This window comes from Oreochromis aureus, linkage group 11 (assembly GCF_013358895.1).
Source record: "Oreochromis aureus strain Israel breed Guangdong linkage group 11, ZZ_aureus, whole genome shotgun sequence".
Classification (NCBI taxonomy): Eukaryota; Metazoa; Chordata; class Actinopteri; order Cichliformes; family Cichlidae; genus Oreochromis; species Oreochromis aureus.
In genome coordinates this window covers 22,642,721-22,660,608 of record NC_052952.1, presented here as the reverse complement: position 1 = coordinate 22,660,608, position 17,888 = coordinate 22,642,721, and the positions used below count along the sequence as shown (strand labels likewise).

Here is a 17,888-nt window from a genome sequence, read left to right as displayed (position 1 = left end):
CTTTTGTTTTCCATCTGCTAATTTTAACCATCTATAAAAACATTTCCTTTTTAATGTGTTAAATATTTCTACAGTGACACAGAGTGACAAAACCCACATTTTCAGCATTTGGTCTCAATCCAGAAACAAATTAAAATATATTTATTTTAGCATTTAGCTGGAAGCATTGCTGCATCCAGCCTCACTGAGAAAGATATTTAACTGCAGTAAAGAACTCAAATAAGTTAGTGGACAAATATAGTATTTATTATTTTTCTAAAAATTACAAACCAGTAATAATGATTTAGATTCACGATACAGAAAATACATAATAAACATAAGTTATAATTTTAAATTAACCTCAATCAGTAAACTTTAAATGTGTGATCTCTTTGACCCATCAGTCAAGTTAATTAAGTCTTAATCACTATATTATTTCATTATAATACAATTCATTACTGTCAGTTACCCTACAGGTACTTAAAGGTATAATATGCAGGATTTTCCTAAAACAGTAAACTCTCACAGTTTTCCTTTACTGGTGTATTTATCTGCACAGACTGACTTCATATATTCAGTTTTTCCTGTTTTCTGTACATTCCTGGGTTGCAAGCATTGGGCAATGAGTGTGTAGCCCCCAGCTAATAACAACAGGAGGACGGGATTACATCACTGCCTCTATTTCTTTCCTCGTAAATATTATAAAAGAGCTGTTATGATGCTAGTTTTCATTGCATGTTTTCATTACACCAATATCCTAAGAAAGAAATTTTAATAATTATACTGGAATAACTACTACTGACTGGCACTCATGTTTTTATGGTTCCCAGTGTCACACACTGGGTAGGAGCTACCTAAAAACTACAGAAAGTATTAATGCAATGTTATCTGGTAATGTTATCATACGTGTTATAGTCATTGTCAATACCAGTATATAGCATAGAGCCACGCCTAATTCACACTAAATTAAGAAATGCAGCACCTTCCCTGCTGACTTGTGTGATTTCTGCTTCAGAACTCAATCATTGTAAAACAATTAGGAAATTATGCTTCATTGCTTTTTTCTTGCTAAAGCTGTTCCCTCCATCTTCATTCTCAAGGCCAAGTTTAGAATAACTGACCATTGCTGCATATTATACCTTTAATGACATTAACAGATCTTAATACATGTGATAATCAGCTGTTTTCAGCATTTCAGAGATATGCTTGGAAGGTTGAACTTCAGTGAAACGGTTGTCAGCAGTTCAGAAGACACGGGAAAGCACCTGAGATTTTAAAGAGTGAAAAAGTGAAACTATCATAAGAATAGAAAAAAATATCCTGTACTAAAAGTTTCTTGAGCTTTGTGTGCGCCAGTTCCTCCTGCCCACCGAGAGCTGAATGTCTGTGACAGCCGCAGGTCACTTTGACTCCTCCATCTAAACTGCAGCTTTGTCTTTTCGGAAAAGGAGTGACATTAAAAGAAGGTAAAAGTTTTTCTTCTTGAAAGCCACTTCTCCTAAATGGGCTCGTCAGACTCCTCACTCTCCCTCTCCTCCTGCAGGGAGGACAGTGTGAGGACAGGGCTGGTGGCTGACATGGGAGAGGTAGGGGGTGACGGCGAGGTAGAGGAGGAGGTGGAGGGGGATGCTGCCTCCTGAGCAGGGCCTTCGGCCCCTCTTGCAGAGGTGGAGCTGCTGCTGCTGCTGCTCTCCGTGGTGCTGAGGGAAGAGGGAGCAACGTCACACCCAGGATCTCCTCTTGAAGGCTTCCCTCGGGAATCGTCTTTGGACTCCCTCCTCACCAGCTCCCCTTCCCTTCTGCTACCCTCCCCCCACAGCTCTCTGTCCCGTGTTGGCGAGGAAGTGGTGGATGAGGGAGGCTGGTGCTTTTTGGCTTTCCTACTGGTGTCTCTGAAACTGGCCAGAGGGGGACGAAGCCTCACCCCGCTCCGAGTTGAGCCCTCTATGGCTTTCTGCAACTGTTACAAGAGTGAAAGAGGTTTAAACATCCACAGAAGCAAAAAAACCCCCAAACATACCACGAAGCAGAGCAACAACATAAGATCATTAAAGTGAACATCCAGCGAGATGAGTTGTGAGGGCGGTTAGTGGAATAACTGCATGAATCAGAGCGTAAAGAATGATGCACGCGGTGACAGAACAGCTCACAGCTCGTCATGCCTCATTACCGGATCAAACCCAGAGAGGTGACAAAAAAACAAGCCGATAAATTAAAACAAAATGAAAAGCAAAAAGTGACTTTACCTCTTTCAGTGCCACAACACCCACCAGCTTACCAATGCTGGTGACATAGGCGTGACTGAGACCCAGCAGGGAGAACAGAGTGTGGGTCTGAGTAATGAGAGAGAGGACACGATCCAGTCAGTGTTAGATGTGCTGTACTGTGACAGTGTTCTGCTTGCATGACTGCACGGTTTCTCATAAGCAATTTTTCTGCAACAAAAGAGGAAATGCATGGCTTTGCTACGTAGATGCATAATAAAACAAATTCAAGTTTCAAAGTTTTATCGTATGGACAAAGAACAAACAGGGCATGGTAAATAAACAAACAAAATATCCACAAACTCTTTGGCTGAAACAAGTCTAATGTTTCATCACAACTTTTAGAAAGCTCCTTTAGAGCTACAGTTGACAAACAGGTGGACTTGGTATGCACTTAGAAAATTGAAAACTGAAGCTGGGACAGATGACTCGAAACAGATTGAATAAGCAAGCAGAAAAACTTAAGAATAAAAACGTTTGATTGTGCTGCATCTCCTTCTCATACCCATACTCTCTGACAAGGCATTCTCCTGTTCATATAAAGGATGTCCTGGCAAAAAATTCAACTTTGTCGTGCGTTAGTTTGACATGTTGGAAAATTTGTCAAACTAACACAAAGGTTAAATAAAAATAGTGCTCTAAATACTCATATTTTAGATGTTTTACACTTGGATGATGTTAGTGATGTCAAAAATGCTTAATTGGATCATCTCAGGAACACAACTATGGAGCTCTGGGCACAAAAACCTTACCAACCTGGTGTTTGACCTTTTGTCTGCCAGTCACACAGAACAAAGCTGGCTCAAAGGGAGCATGGCGTTTATGGGAGAGGGGCTAAACAGTTTGTTTCAGACAGAAGATGAACTTATATATAGTTTCAATATAGTTTAGTTATGAAGAGTTTGCATATTCCTCCCGTTTCCAGTCTGTGAGCAGAGATAATCACATGAAAATATATAGCTGTAAGTGTGCAGAACCAGTATGTGTGCATGATTTTTGATGGTCACCTTGTGCAGAGACGTTCTTTCCACCAGCTGAAATGGAGAGGGGTCTATGCGTATCTGCTCCATATCAATCGGTTTGTTCAGCTCTGCCTCTTCCCAGGCTTTGATCTGCAGCCAATCACAAAGCAGAGAGATGAAAGTGCAAACATAGGTTGTAATTATTGATTAGAGTGGTTTGTTGGTCCATCGTTGAGTATGGGGCTGCGCAATCAATAGTGTAAAGTACCTCCTCTGGAGACATGGTGTCAGTCAGCTGAGGGGTTGTGGTCTCCTGAGAAAAGTGGAGGGAGAAAGAGATGATAGATGCCCCCTGCTGGTTTTAAAGTATTACCTGCTGCAAAAGCTATCACTAGGTCAGCTTCAGGTTATGCCCCCACCCCCCTCATCACATTAGTGAGGCTGGCTCAGACTGCCATGCTGGACTGATATCCCTGTCTTAGCTGTCACTGCCAACTCAGTAGCAGATCACTGATGCACTGCTTCTTTGAGTGTTTAGCCTCAAAGCAATGGATACATAAGGTTGATCCCAGTACCTGAGTTTCTGTCTGGCCTGACGAAGACGTGGAGGAGAAGAGTCTTTGAAGGGTCCTTCTGACAGATGGCAGCTTGCGCTTGTCTGGGGACGTGGTATGGCAACACATGTCAGAGTAGAGACAAGTGACATGGATGAGTGAACCTGTCCTTGTATGTAGTGAAAAATAACGTGTTACCTGAGTCTGTATGGTTGGCGGAGGGCTCCTGAGGTTTGGGGGCAGGAACGGGTCCATTACATTCTTCCCGCACAGGAGTGGTGGTCTGATGGACACAACGCTGTCAGTAAGGGAGTTGCAGACACAAACAAACAACACCTGATGGTTAGGAATAGGTCACATTTTTCCACCTTGTCTGGGCTTTCCTCGCCTCCCTCCTCATCTACAAAGGTGAATGACTCCCAGCTGATTTTGGAGCCTTGACCCGGTGAACTTTGACCTCTTTCAAAGACTCGTCTTTCAGGTGAAAGCCACCAATCCAGGAGGGCTTGAAGCTCTGTCCTCTCAATTGAACCTAGCAGAATCATAGATTCTGCAAAAAAGGGAGTTTCACAGGAAAAGGTTTGGCATTCAGGGGGAAACTGTTGATACTTACATGAGATCAGCTTAGCACCGAGTCAGAAAAAAGAACTTTAAGATAAACAAATATAATGGTCCTTATTTTCTGTCATAAATAAATATATATATATATGTACAGTGGCCAAGGTTCCAAAAAGGAGGTGTGAGTAATCCCTGTTAGACAAAAGCTCAGGCTTCAGACAGTAAAAGATGTTTTCTCAAAATTTTCTCTACTCTTGGCTCGATATGATGTCATTAGGAGCTGATATCTCCCCAATATGACCATGTCATGGACACAGCTCTGCCTCTGCGCACAGAAGCTCCACCCACATGTGATTAAACCCTTCTGTTTACGAGGGCGGCCAATCAGAAGCTTCTTTCAGACAGATAGTCAGCTGAAGATCTGCACCAAGGCTAAGATAAATTATTTTGAACAGTTAATCATGGAAAGCTACTTATAGCCCTGGTCTATCCCATTAGTAGTAAGCCTTTTAAAAGCAAAATAAAGTATTATGGCTCACAGAGACGGCAAAGATGTTGGTCATCCTACCTTTGGAGTCAACGATGGGGATGGTTTTCAGGGTCGTGGTGTCAAGCAGATGGTTTAATTCCCGAAAGGTGGCTTGAGAAGACAGAAATCTCACTTTGCGCACCATAATGTCCTCCACAAAGATGTTATACTTGCTGGGAATGAAGTACAGGTTGTCTGTCATGACAGTGGTATGAAAAACAAAATAAGGACTTTTAGGTATTTTAACTTTACCTTATGTGCCCAAGGGCCAGCTCAGGCAGGTAGGGTAGCTTCTTCACTTGGATGATGGAGTCGTAGAGAGACGGCTGTAGACCCTGCGCCACCATATTAGCTAAGATGACTGCCACCATCATGGGTAGGATGTGGGAGATTTGACCAGTGAGCTCAAAGCAAATTACTGCTGTGGAAACTGTATGTGTGACGGCCCCCGTCATCGCTGCCGCACCTGTGGTGGAGGGTGTGATATAATTCCTCCTGATTGTTATACATCATCATTTTCAGAAGAATGGTTTTGTTTGTTTGTCCACTTAAAACTGACCCATGAGTCAAGCATAAAAAGACACCAGACACCTGTTTTGTATCTACAACTTAGCAAAGAGTCAATTTTAAATTGTATCTTTTGACACTTTGTTACTAGCAACCTTGAGTTCAATCTGCAAAAAAATGCCCAAAATAACACAGACATGAAGTCTATCTGAAAGTCATGCCCTTAATAAAGAGGAAAATATCCGGTAACGATCTGACACAGGACCTGATAAATGCATCAGGCCCTTCAGCTGATCATCTTCTGTTCACCGAAGCAAAAATGGACACAGAGGAAGGATGGCTGTTAAGAAGCCATTATTAAGGAAGGGAAACGGGGAGAAAAGGCTGAGATATATGAAATTGAAGGCAGCAAATCTTAGGGAGATGAATCCAAATTGAAATTTTTGTCTCAAATCATCATCAAATCATCATTATTAATACCGCTGATGAATTTTGTCTTAAATTTACTTTCATTCAACCAGCAAGTTTTTTGTTTTGTTTTGTTTTGTTTTGATCGGAAATGATGATGATTTTTTTTTTTTTTCCCCAGAACGATGCCTCTTGTTCATCGTCTTATTATCTTTTGGGAGACGCCTGTGTCATTTCTGGTCAAAAAAAAAAAAAACTTGCCTGTTGAATAAAAGTAACTTTAAGTCAACATTTGCCAGGAGTATGAATAATTATGGGCTTGACTGTATATACAGAAAAGGTCAGGCGAGAGGTACAACAGTGAGTGTCTACAGCCATCTGTAAAACACTGACAAGACTCTGTCATAGTTCAGGGCTGTGATTTTACAGTGAAAAGTACAGTGAGATTTTGATCCACCATGTAATACCATCTGGAAAGTGTCCGATTGGCACTAACTTCATTTTTCAGCATGACAGTGATCCCAAATGCACCGCCAATGCAGTAACAGCATATCTGGATAGGAAATAGAAGAGCCTGGACCATTATTGAACCAGTGTGAGATGATCTTGACAGAGAATGGAACAAAAGGCAGGGAACCAAGAATACTTGAAGATTACTTAAAGAAATTATAAGAAAGTTTGAAAGAGTTCAGACTGTTGAAACTTTTACTTTTACTTTCAAGATCGTTAAAATTGTACAAACTCTGTTTTCGGCTTCTATGCTGTTTTTCAATGTGGTTGAAAGTTTCAGTAAATCACTACACCTATTTCAGCTAAATAAAACAAACCATCAATTAGCTTTTAAAGCATTATACTATTTATGACACAGTAAATCAGAAAACTTTAGGAGCTTCAAGAGTTTAGTGGTCTTGTGAGGCATATAAAGTGCATCTAGTTTTTAAAAACAGGCTTACAACACTCAGTTGTTATCAAATGTAATATTTTGTAATGACTTTTTAAATTATAATTTGTTTATTTTAGCACACAAAGTGACCATTTGGCATGTTGGGGGTGATTTCTGCTGCTAAATCTGCAGCTTGAACAAGAGAATATAAAACACCAAAAAAGGAAAGAACTTTTCTTAAATCTACAACTCTTCAAAATAGCCTTTGGGGACCTCGGGGAAGGTTAACAGACTGACCAATGACAGCGTAACCTCCTGGCAGGATGCGGTAGACTATCCCATCAAACAGGATTCCATTTGGGAACAGAGTGGCCATGATCTCCCCGACAAGGCGACCGAAAGCAGCTCCTTGAGGAGAGAGATAAGGCACTCTGGTAAAGACAAATTGAACTGAAGCTCAGCAGGAGACTCGCATTACAAAATCCTCTTACCTAATATGAACACCGGCATAAAGGCACCTGAGGGGATGGGCATAGTGGTGGAAACTGCTGACATCCAGAACTGCAACACAAAAACAGGATCAAAGTAGGATCGAGACCGGTCCCAGGGGTTCTTCACGCTATCGCACACAGTGCATTTCAAGGCAACGCCCAATGCATACACAACGTGAGGAGGAGGCAAGGAGGGAGAGATACCTTCATGATGAAGAAGAGGAGAAGGATGATAAAGACACTGACACGAGGATGAAGCCACGCGGCAGAGCGACCCAGGCCAGGGGGAGCAGGGTATTCTGAGATTTTGGTCCAGGTGAAATTATCAAAGAGTGAGTTGATACACTCTCTAGGCATCAGCTGCAAGAGGAAACACACACACACAGAAAAAATGTCCTAAACAAGGTTTACATAAACACAAAATCACCACATCCCGATGACGCTACATGTTCATGATAAAAAAAAAGTAAAATGTGACATGTAGTATAAAAAATATTCAGGCAGAATAGAAATGTGCTATATACGTTCCAGTCCAATTACATTAAAAGAACAATCCTATTACTTTACAATCATGCGAAAGACAGCCACACTTTCACTGATAAGGTTTTAGTGTTTGAGGACTTAGTTAAAAAGTCACCTGATTCATATCAGGTTCTAAAATTAGGTAAAAAAAAAAAACCTTGGATGAACAAGAACACGTGACAAAAACAAAGGCAAAATTCCAAAAACCCATGTATACCTTACTGATTCCATAGGAATTTAAAGGAAATCAGCAGCCAGCTGCTGTTGATCAAATGCTCAAGTGATCAAAGTGTGAGTACTGCTATAAAAGCAGACAGTCAGTTTTCTGGTCTGGAGCTTTCAGGTGTGTGTTTACGCAGTGCCGAAGTGCAAAGACATCAGCAGTGATCTTAGAGAAACAATTGTTGCTGCCCAACAGTCTGGAATAACGCTATTTCCAAACAATTTGAAGTCCATCATTCTACAGTGAGAAAGTCTATTCTGAGTGGAAAACATTCAGCTTCCAATCTTCCCAGAAGTGCATGCCCCAAGGTCAGACCCTGAAGTACTCAGAGAAAATGCAAAAATTCATGGCGTAGGTTTCCAAGTGTGCATCTGGACAAAGACTTTCCTTTGGACAGACGAGATCACAGACGTTTGGCTATAATGCACAGCACCAAGCACGCCACATCAACACAAACAAATCATATTAACTGTAAAGCACGGTGAACTACTTCTTAAATTAAATTAAGGCCATTTCTGATCATACATGACAAAAATCACAAAACATAGACTCTTTTTAAAAAATACCACCAGAAATGAACACGAAAACAAGTCAGAGAGCTTAAGATTGATTAATTCTGACCTCTCCAGCCATAAACTGTCCAAATCCAGGAGGAAACGTGATGGTGGAGATGATCAGTGTCACTGCACCTGGATAGATCAAACGACTGGGACAACACACAAACGGAGACACACACGAGTTCATTAAAAGCAGCAGTGTATTCCCAGAGGACTACAGTTGGCTTGTCATAGAAATAACCAGTGTGTGTGAACCAGCGCTGATTGTAGAGCTCTCTTGATGCTGCTACTCTCTTTTCTCTAATGGTGAAGACTAATGTTCCCTGACTGTTGAGTCTCAGAGGGTAAGTGAATCTCCCCATTGAGTGAATAACTGGCTGAAAGGTTGTTAAGGCTTTGCTGCTGTCCTGACCAGTGTTGTGAGACTGATGAGTTTGGAGAGTGGAGCTGAGAAACATTAAGAGGAATTGGATTTAAATGCACAAATGGTTTCAGTTCCAAGAAACAGTTTCTGCTACCAGAGTCACAGCAGTTTAAGGGCTGAGCGCCACATTAATCCACAGCAGCGGGGAGGTCTCTGTTATGTTTCTGCGTCTGTGTGGGGATCTTACTGTTTGGTTAGAAAGCGTGTAAGAGCCGTCGGCCTTCTCATGAAGAGAACCACCTGTCTGTTCAGGTAAACGAAGAACGCTCCCAAAAAGCCACACGAGATCCTGAAAGACGAAAGAAAGTTGGGTTGAGGAGCAAGGATGCAGCTTTTACGTGACTATCGCAGATTAAAGGAACCTTGCTGACTCATATTATTTCAATACAAACACAAGCAGGCATGCAAGTGCTCACAAAGTCTCCTCACCCTATTATTGCAAATGCAGGCAACTCTTGAAGGTCAAAGGGAAAATCCATCCGGAAGTTTGTTTTGAAGAGGGCTGTGATTGTGACTGAGAGGAAGAGAGAAATAACTGTTTCACACCAAGTGAACATGTGGTCTCAGTCTGTCATTCCTATGCTAATACTTTGACAACAGGGACAACAAGATAAATTAAAACAAAGTATAACAATAAAAAACAAATACTCCAGTCCACCTGATGAATCTGAGCCCGATATTTAAGCTCCTTTAGCTCTTTTTATGTCTCCATCAACTCCTGAAGGAAACAAATGATTCTTATGTGGCTTGTTTCAGTCCACATGTGCTACTATGTAATATGCAATGGGTTCCCTAACTTTTAAAAACAACTCTCTCTGCCAGTTATTAGGTACACCTGTTCAACTGCTTGTTAATGCAAATATTGACTCAACCAATCACGTGGCAGCAACCATTGCATTTGGGCATATAGACATGGCCAAGACAGCCTGCTGAAGTTCAAACCGAGTGTAAGAATGAGGAAGAAAAGTGATTTAAATAATTTTGAACATGATATGGTTGTTGTTGCTGTACAGGTTGGCCTGAGATCTGGCGTTTTCCCATCCAACCACCTGTAGGGTTTGCAGAGATTGGCAACTTGATGTCAGAGGTAGAAAGATCACACTGCTTTGAGCTGATTGGAAGGCAGCAGGAACTCAAATAACCAGTGATTATTTGAGCAGAAGAGCATCTCTGAATGCACATTTTGTAGATGGGCTACAGCAGCACAAGGCCACACTGCATTTCACTCCTGTCAAATAAAAACAGGGACCCGAGGCTACAATTTGCACGGCCTCACCAACACTGAACAATGGAAGATTGAAAAAACCTTGTCTGGTATAATAACATTCAGACAGTAGGGTCAGAATTTAGTGTAACCAACACGATCGCATGGATCAGTCCTGCCTTGTATCATCGTTTAGGCTAGTGGTGCTGGTGTTTTAATGTGTGGGGGATATTTTCTTGGCACATGAGTAACAACTGAGCATCATTTAATCACCACAGCTTACGTGAGTATTGTTACATGCCATGTCTATCCATTCATGACCACATTGTACCCATCTTCTAATGGCTTCTTCCAGGTAAGTAATGTGCTATGTTACAAAGCTCAGATCCTCTCAAACCTGTTTCTTGAACATGCCTCCACAGTCAACATTACTCAATCCAATCCAGCACTTTTGGGATGTGGTGGAACAGGAGATTCACATCATGAATCTGCAGCAGCTGCGTGACGCTATCATAATAATACAGGCCAAATTTGGTGAATCTATGCCATGAAAAATAAAAGTCTTTGTGAAGTTAAAAAGAGCCCAACCCTACCAAGGTGTACCTAATAAAATGTCCATTAGTCGTATATTAAAAGAGCAGTAAACAGTAAAGTTGCAGGCCTGAAAATCAAAACAACGAAAACAGCGCTTACAGATACTTAAATACTTTAAGGTACTTAAATAATGTAAATACTGATTAAAGGAGCTTCAGTGAAGAAGATTCATGAACAGTGTATTCTGAAAAATCTAACTGGTTGTGTTTGCAATAGAGAGAAAAAAATCCCCCTGGGATAAAAGCACATTTCTATAATATTTTAACATAAATTGAAAATGAGGTTTGAGACTTTAAAAGATGAACATTTCCAAAATCTGTTTGGGTAAGAGTGGCTATGTAATGATCGCCCCTTTCTGAGTTATATATTATACATAAAATTACACTGGAAAAGATAAATATCTGAAAATGCTAAAATATGTAGTATTGTAATAAAGAGATAGGGTCACCTGAATGCAGCTTATAGGGATTTTAGGCTACAGGGCTGCTGGGCTGCTTTAAGACTGTGATGATGAATTGAAACATTTCAGATTTATGTAAAGAAGCAAGTATTACTCAGCTGTCATATTCAGCTACTTTTAATAAACAGCAAGCTCAGCTGTCTTTTTTTTCAGTAGTTTGTGTGTATCTGTTGAATATGCATTTCCTCCGCTTCTCACCAGCATCCTTGTTCCAAACAGACAGCACCCGGAATATGAAGGCACTGAATGTGGCGGCAAAGTATCCCCGCCAGTAATTCCTCACCGCAAAGTAGGTAGACGTGACCTCAATACTAAACAGCACCCCTGGTGACGGTGGATCGACAGAAAAAAAGGGGAGGAAGGACAGAGGGAGAGGAGGGATTACAGAGAGGAAGAGCAATGAGGATGGGCAGTGAGAGAAAATGAGGGGGAGGAAGAGGAGAGGAAGAGAAGGGAGAGAGAGAGAGAGAGAGAGGACGGTATTATGAGTTAAAGCAACAAAATGAATTCAAAAACACTTGAAGCTGAGGGCGTAATTATGCACACCAGGAGAACCACGGGGAGTTAACACACATTCAAACGCAGCTAAACACACACTTACATGTGGTCTCGCTCTCTGACACACAAACAGAGACATAATCAGCATGTGAAGCTATAAAACAATAATCAAAGCTGTGTGAAGCTTCTAAAAAAGATTTAAAAAAAACATATTTTAGGCCCAACATTATGTCAGCAGTAAATACATTCTAGTTTGGTTTGCATACATTGCGTGACTTAAGTATAGTGCTGTGCAAAAGTTGTAGGCATTTCAGAAGTTTAGATTCTTATCTGTCACACACCCATCCGCCCTCGGGGAGAGTTTAATCGTCCCCAAATTATTCTGCAGCGTGACAACAAGGCCAAACAATAAGCTGCCGTCATTAAAAGAGCCACATTCGACAGTAAGAACGGGCCTTACAGAAGACAGTCTGACCTTAATCCCCTCAGCTCAGCATTACAGGAAGAGACAAGAGACACTGAGACAGACTGCTTACCTGTCAAACACCTTGAAAAGCTGAGAAGTGGTCAAAGTTAACTAAATACTATTCATGGCATTATCTTTGAAACTTTCCATACTTTTTTTCAATGCCTAAAACGTTTGCACAGCATTCAATGCTTTGTTGACTTTTGGACTTTGGTTGGTACTTCAGCTAAATATTGTTCACATTGCTAATTAATAAACAGATTTTTAACCTGTTCTATAAATAATATATTAAAAAAAACTGGGATCTTTACAAAGTTTTTGATTAGAAGAGTTGAAGCCAGAAGGATTACTGGCACTTTAATTCTTGGCTTACTAACTTCAGCTGATTGGACAGTTGAACTGTTTAACCTCTGTTACTAAGGGGGATTTATTGATTTTTAATATGAACCAGTCTTTGAATTACTCACACTCGTTATAACTTTCAAGTAACACTATATAAAAAATGAAATTCAATATATTTTATTTGAAATTACAGTGTAATTATATTTACCTACAAATACTTAAAGGCATGTATGCTGCAATAAGGGGGTAAAAAGTCAGGTTTTTACAGGAAACAGAGATAATTATACTGTAAGTAAATTTAAGTACTAAGTACTAAGTTTAGTCTTGCTAGGCAAGATTAATCCACTCCATAATTTGGCCTAAAAAGTGCAGTGTATTTACAATGTAAGATGGGGAAATATTACCATGAAATTACGCAAAGCTTACTTATGTTTATCATTGTGGTCACAGTCAGTGGTTTGGAGGAGAGTACATTGTAAGAGTAAATATTACTTCCATTGAAGGTGTGACTGACCTATTTGAGCTATTTGATTGCTCACGTGTGCATCTTTTAAAATGGCAACTAAGTGCATATTTGTCACTGGTCTTCAGTGACTGTAATAGTAATGCTCACTTTCAATAATTTACAAATCAGACATATTATATATGTAAAGAAATAAAGACAAGCATAATGTGTCCCCTTTGGGAAACAAGTCTAAGAATCTACCAACTGATCCAGTACAGGAGCACGGTTGGTGCAGAGGTTGTGGCTGAGAGGTGGTGTGGAAGATGTACAGTACCTCCTAGTGGAGTACCAAAACAGCATCCCACCCCCACGGCACAGCCAACAGTCAGTATATCTGTGTAACCATAAGGGTTCTACTGACACAGAAAACAGAGAGGGAGGGGGGGAAACGGGGCGGGAAGGTGGAGGGGTGAGTCACAGAATGAGGGATGAAAGGCAAGAGATGATGAAGGGTGGGAATGAGAATAACAAGAAACATGAGTGTTGACAGAAAGACAGCAGAGTGAGTCGGAAAGAGGGGGAGAGAATAAAAGATCAAGGTGGAGAGGACAGGAGGGGGAACCACAGAGGGAGAAATGACAGAAAAGAAGAAAATGGAATAAAGTGAATAAATAATGTTCACTAGAGTGTGGCTAGAAAAGTTATAAAGGGGGGGGGGAAATTACACCACGTGGATATGAAGCAGAGGAGGCGCATGCCAGTGTGAGTATACAGACTTTGAGGAAGCAATTAAGCAATCAGGAAGCAAACCAAGTGGTCACATTGTCCTTGGAGACAGATCCCTGCAACTGATTGCAGACTGAAAATTGAAGGTAGCACACATGAAATACTTCCACTGATTATTCATGACCTTGAATGATGAGCTGCTGCTTAACTTTTTAGACTATTTAACTTTTTTAGGATAGTTTTAAAGGAATAATCTGCTATTTTTGTCTTTCTGTTGAGAGTTAAAGTGCAGTGAAAAGTATTTCTTAGCTTCTTTTGCACATTTGTCACCCTTACGTGTTTTGGCTCATCAAACTAATTTTAATATTACACAAAGATAACCCAGGTAAATCAAAAATCCCGTTTTTAAACGATGATTTCATATTTCAAGGGAAAAAAAGCTATCCAAACACGCCTTCCAATTGCCCCCCTTGTTAAATAATGAATTAACTGTGGTTACCCACATTTATGTTTTGAAAGTTCAGAATGATATCATCATTTAAAAACTGCATTTTATATGTACTCAAGTTATCTTTATATTAAAGTTTGTTTAATTTGCATGATCTGAAACGTCTATACGTGATAAAAATATAAAAGAAATGAAATCAGGAAAGATAAATAATTTTTCGCAGCACTGTAGATGGAAAAATTGATGCCACATTTATGTCTGTATGCTAAACATAAAGCTTAAGCCAGCAGGCAGTTGAATTAGCCTAGGATGACTGAAAACAAACTCCCTGTTTTCAGTCCTAATGTACCTTCTAGCAAATACAGCTAATTCACAAGTTCTCATTAAATTTGTCTGAACACTATAAATGACTTACTGTGGGCTACTGTGCAGTAATTCAATTCAATTCAGTTTTATTTATTTAGCGCCAAATCACAACAAATGTTGCCTCAGGGCACTTTATATTATGAGGTAAAGATTCTCCAATAATACACAGATAAATGCGTAACAACATCAACAACGGGGATTCAAATTCAGTTATCCCAACTACATTTACAAAATCCAATATTTACCTGACATCGGTCACTTTTGTGGTGTCTAATGGAGCCTATTATCGCTCCATATTTTTATTATTGTACTCTGCCAGAGGGGTGCCTCAGTTTTGTAGCACTGTCACCTCACAGCAAACAGAAAGACTAGGGGTTCGAAGCAGCTGCAACCAGCAACAGCTGGAATGGGCTCCAGCTTCCCTGCAACCCTTAATAGGATAAGTGGAAAAAAATGGATGGATGAATGAAGTCTACTAGAGCAGATCTTTATGGCTGAGAGAGCAAACTAATCCTTATTTATCTTATTTAGCTGCCCCCTCAGCTCCTAAACAAGCCTCATTAGCTCCAGTCCCCCTCCCTTTAAAGCAGCTATTTTTCCGATTGGCTGCCATTTGCAAACAAAAGGTTTGAGGAACATTTTACAGTCATGTTTTCATGACAGACAAGACGGAACAGTAAGTGCCCCCCTTTAAAAGCCACCTCATGATTTAAGGAGGAATCCATCCAAAACATCCATACAGGGCAATTTGATTATCTGCACATGTGCACAGTCTGCACAGTTGTCAGAAAAACCAGTGGACCTGCGCTCCATATTTGTTTTGTGTTCTACATCCTTGGCCCCAACTGTTAATTTTTATTTCTTATTCTGACCTTTGCATCACGTCCAGTCAAAAAGAAAAGAAAAGCAGCTCTTACGAGATTTAGCTTTCATATTTTCTAGAGTTTAAATGTGGATTGTGTCAGACTATAACCTTGTGAAAACGAACTATGTTTCAGTAGCACAAAATGTATGCAAATGAAGAACCAGCACCCTGGAGATTATGAAAAAAAGGCACGACTCCTAATGGTGTGACAGCATTAAGACCTAAAGTCTGGGTGCTCATGTAAGTCCACAGGAGTCTGTGGTTCAACTCGCCGGTGGGAGGCAGTGCTTTTAGATGTTAAATAAGTAGGTTTTTAGGTTTGTTTGCAGTTGCACGTTGGTTAGACTTAGGCATCAAAAAAGTGCATCTAATCTCCAATGTCTTGAAAAAAATGTAGTGGCGACAATAATGGACCCCGGGAAACAAGACCATGTTAAATTTGCAGGTTTCTAAAATATCAGAATATTCCTTTAAAATATCCGTTGCAGGTGTAGCATTGATACTGATTATAAATATAAATGTTTGAATAGTGGTTTGGTTCACTTTCAAGTAGTGCAGCACGCTGATGTGAGGCCAGTTTTAACCTCCAAATTAAATGTAACTGATGTTTCTTGATGAGGTCAAAGCCGACCGTAGACCTGAGGCCGAGCGAGCAGGGCGGGACTTGCCTCCGATCGGGGCACCGAAACAAGTGGCTACTCCTACAGCACACGCACACACCAGCAGGTCCTGGTTATGGGAACCATTCTGGGTTAAAGGTCAAGGGTGAATGCGGAGATGAATGAGAAAGCCAAGGGGAGGGAAGGGGGGGGAGGGAAAGAGGGAGACAGGGAGGTCACTGTTAATACACATGCCAGACATAACGGTCACACTATTAATACAGTGAGACAAACACAGACGAGGCGTGAGGGGGCGAACCAAAACAAAGACACGGGAGAAACGGGGAGGGGATGGCGTGAGCTGGATGGCAGAGGCGGAACGCAGCCACGGGGTTCCCACTTTTTCATTAGTGTTAAAGTTCTTTCAGCAAATTTCAGGGACACAAAAGTGGCTTCATTTAATATTCTAATATTAAGGACTTAAGTACAAGGACCCTGATATGAATGCTCAACATTGACCTGTTGATATTTAGGAGTTACAGCGTTGTGTTCTCACAATCATCTACAGTGGTGCTATGATAACATTTAAGAAACAAAGCAAGGTTCTCAGGGATGTTGAGATAAATGGCACTAAATTAAAAATCAGATAATTGTCATATCCAGAAATACCTGAACTTTTTCTGTTCTTCAGATTTTAAAAAATAATGGTAATAATAGTGAGTAAAATAGTGGGAACCCTGTAATAACAACAAAGATGTCAACAACACCATAAGTTATTACAAAAACACTGCATTCTTCATTTAAATCAGCATGTTGACTGCGGTCAGTAAAGAGATGGGGGGTTGTGGGTAAAGTAGTCTGCTTTGGTCAGGGGCTCAGCTTACCTCATAGACTCCAGAGAAGATGGACATGAATCGACTCAACACTGCGGCGCAGATGCTGGCAATGTGGACAAAGGGACCCTGGGGGTGATGGGAGGACATTACTGACACAGATATGAGTGACGTGTAATGTTATCTACAGAGACACAGAGTGCTGGCTGTAAAAACAGAGAGTCTAAACTGGGACATATTTTATCAGAACTGATAAATCACTGTGTAATTACTGGATGTGACACTTTCCATGCTACTGTAATAAGGAAAACGAATGTGGTTCTTTGCTGAGGACTGGAGTAATTTGCCTCAGTCCCGTGAGAAGAGGGCGAGAGGAACAACATGACAGAAGATGATTTATTACCCCCCCTCCCAGTTGGAGAGTGAGAGAATAAAGTGACAGAAAAAGGACTGAAGATGTGGAACAGGATGCTGAATGAATACGTGGGGATAGACACAGAAGCACACAGGTAGTAAGGAGGTGAAAATATGTGTGTGCTTCAGTGCTGGGTGTAATGCAATGAAAAGCAATGGGCTAGAGTACTCAGATTACTCTGTAGTAACATAACCTGTTAGCTTTGCAATTCAAACGATTGCTTAATAAGCTGTTTTTTTAAACATTGTGTTATTATTAACATATTCCCACATTTCCCTTCTCCTTTGCAGTGAGGAAAGGAAAATATTTTCTATATCCCTGTGAATCCTTGGCATGCATAGAGGAATGTATCTAATCCTACAGTTGTGTCAGTGCTGTAGACTGATGCAGCTCCTGGGTCTGCAAAATGAAGCCAGTGCACAAGTTTCTTAAAAGTTCCCTGTTGTATAAAAGTTTGTGATAAACGGCCCTCTGCTTTTTGCTCCTTAACCTCAGTAAACACCCATGGTTCCTATTAGTAGATAAATCAGGTTTATGCCTTACACACTATTATCCAGCAGGACCTATGGTCAGTGCAACTATTAAGATCAGCTTTTGTGACGACAGACAGGGTGAATGTTACATTGCTGAGGTATTTTAAGCATTATCATTGAGTGTATTTGAGCTGCCAAGGAGCTCTATGTCATATTTTTAAAAAACATCTGTAAGCTAAAACACTGGTAGTGAGGCAAACTGAGCAGATGAATGATGCTGGTGCTAAACCTGT

General features: G+C 40.6%; 1 protein-coding gene across 1 annotated transcript in view; it reads right to left on the bottom strand.

The window, feature by feature from the left end:
* Positions 1-235: 235 nt before the first annotated feature.
* The window catches only part of clcn1b (chloride channel, voltage-sensitive 1b), a 32,793-nt gene continuing 15,140 nt past the window's right edge, over positions 236-17,888 (bottom strand). Inside the window, exons 6-23 of the mRNA XM_039619191.1 lie at positions 16,759-16,836; positions 15,944-16,022; positions 11,318-11,443; positions 9,291-9,375; positions 9,049-9,150; positions 8,502-8,586; positions 7,340-7,495; positions 7,136-7,205; positions 6,942-7,052; positions 5,099-5,312; positions 4,886-5,019; positions 4,128-4,309; positions 3,958-4,042; positions 3,781-3,863; positions 3,474-3,518; positions 3,251-3,355; positions 2,226-2,312; positions 236-1,939 (exon numbers count right to left, since the gene is read on the bottom strand). Coding sequence (XP_039475125.1) covers positions 1,478-1,939; positions 2,226-2,312; positions 3,251-3,355; positions 3,474-3,518; positions 3,781-3,863; positions 3,958-4,042; positions 4,128-4,309; positions 4,886-5,019; positions 5,099-5,312; positions 6,942-7,052; positions 7,136-7,205; positions 7,340-7,495; positions 8,502-8,586; positions 9,049-9,150; positions 9,291-9,375; positions 11,318-11,443; positions 15,944-16,022; positions 16,759-16,836 — 2,289 coding nt within the window. The 3' untranslated portion in view covers positions 236-1,477. The remainder of the gene's footprint in view (positions 1,940-2,225; positions 2,313-3,250; positions 3,356-3,473; positions 3,519-3,780; positions 3,864-3,957; positions 4,043-4,127; positions 4,310-4,885; positions 5,020-5,098; positions 5,313-6,941; positions 7,053-7,135; positions 7,206-7,339; positions 7,496-8,501; positions 8,587-9,048; positions 9,151-9,290; positions 9,376-11,317; positions 11,444-15,943; positions 16,023-16,758; positions 16,837-17,888) is intronic.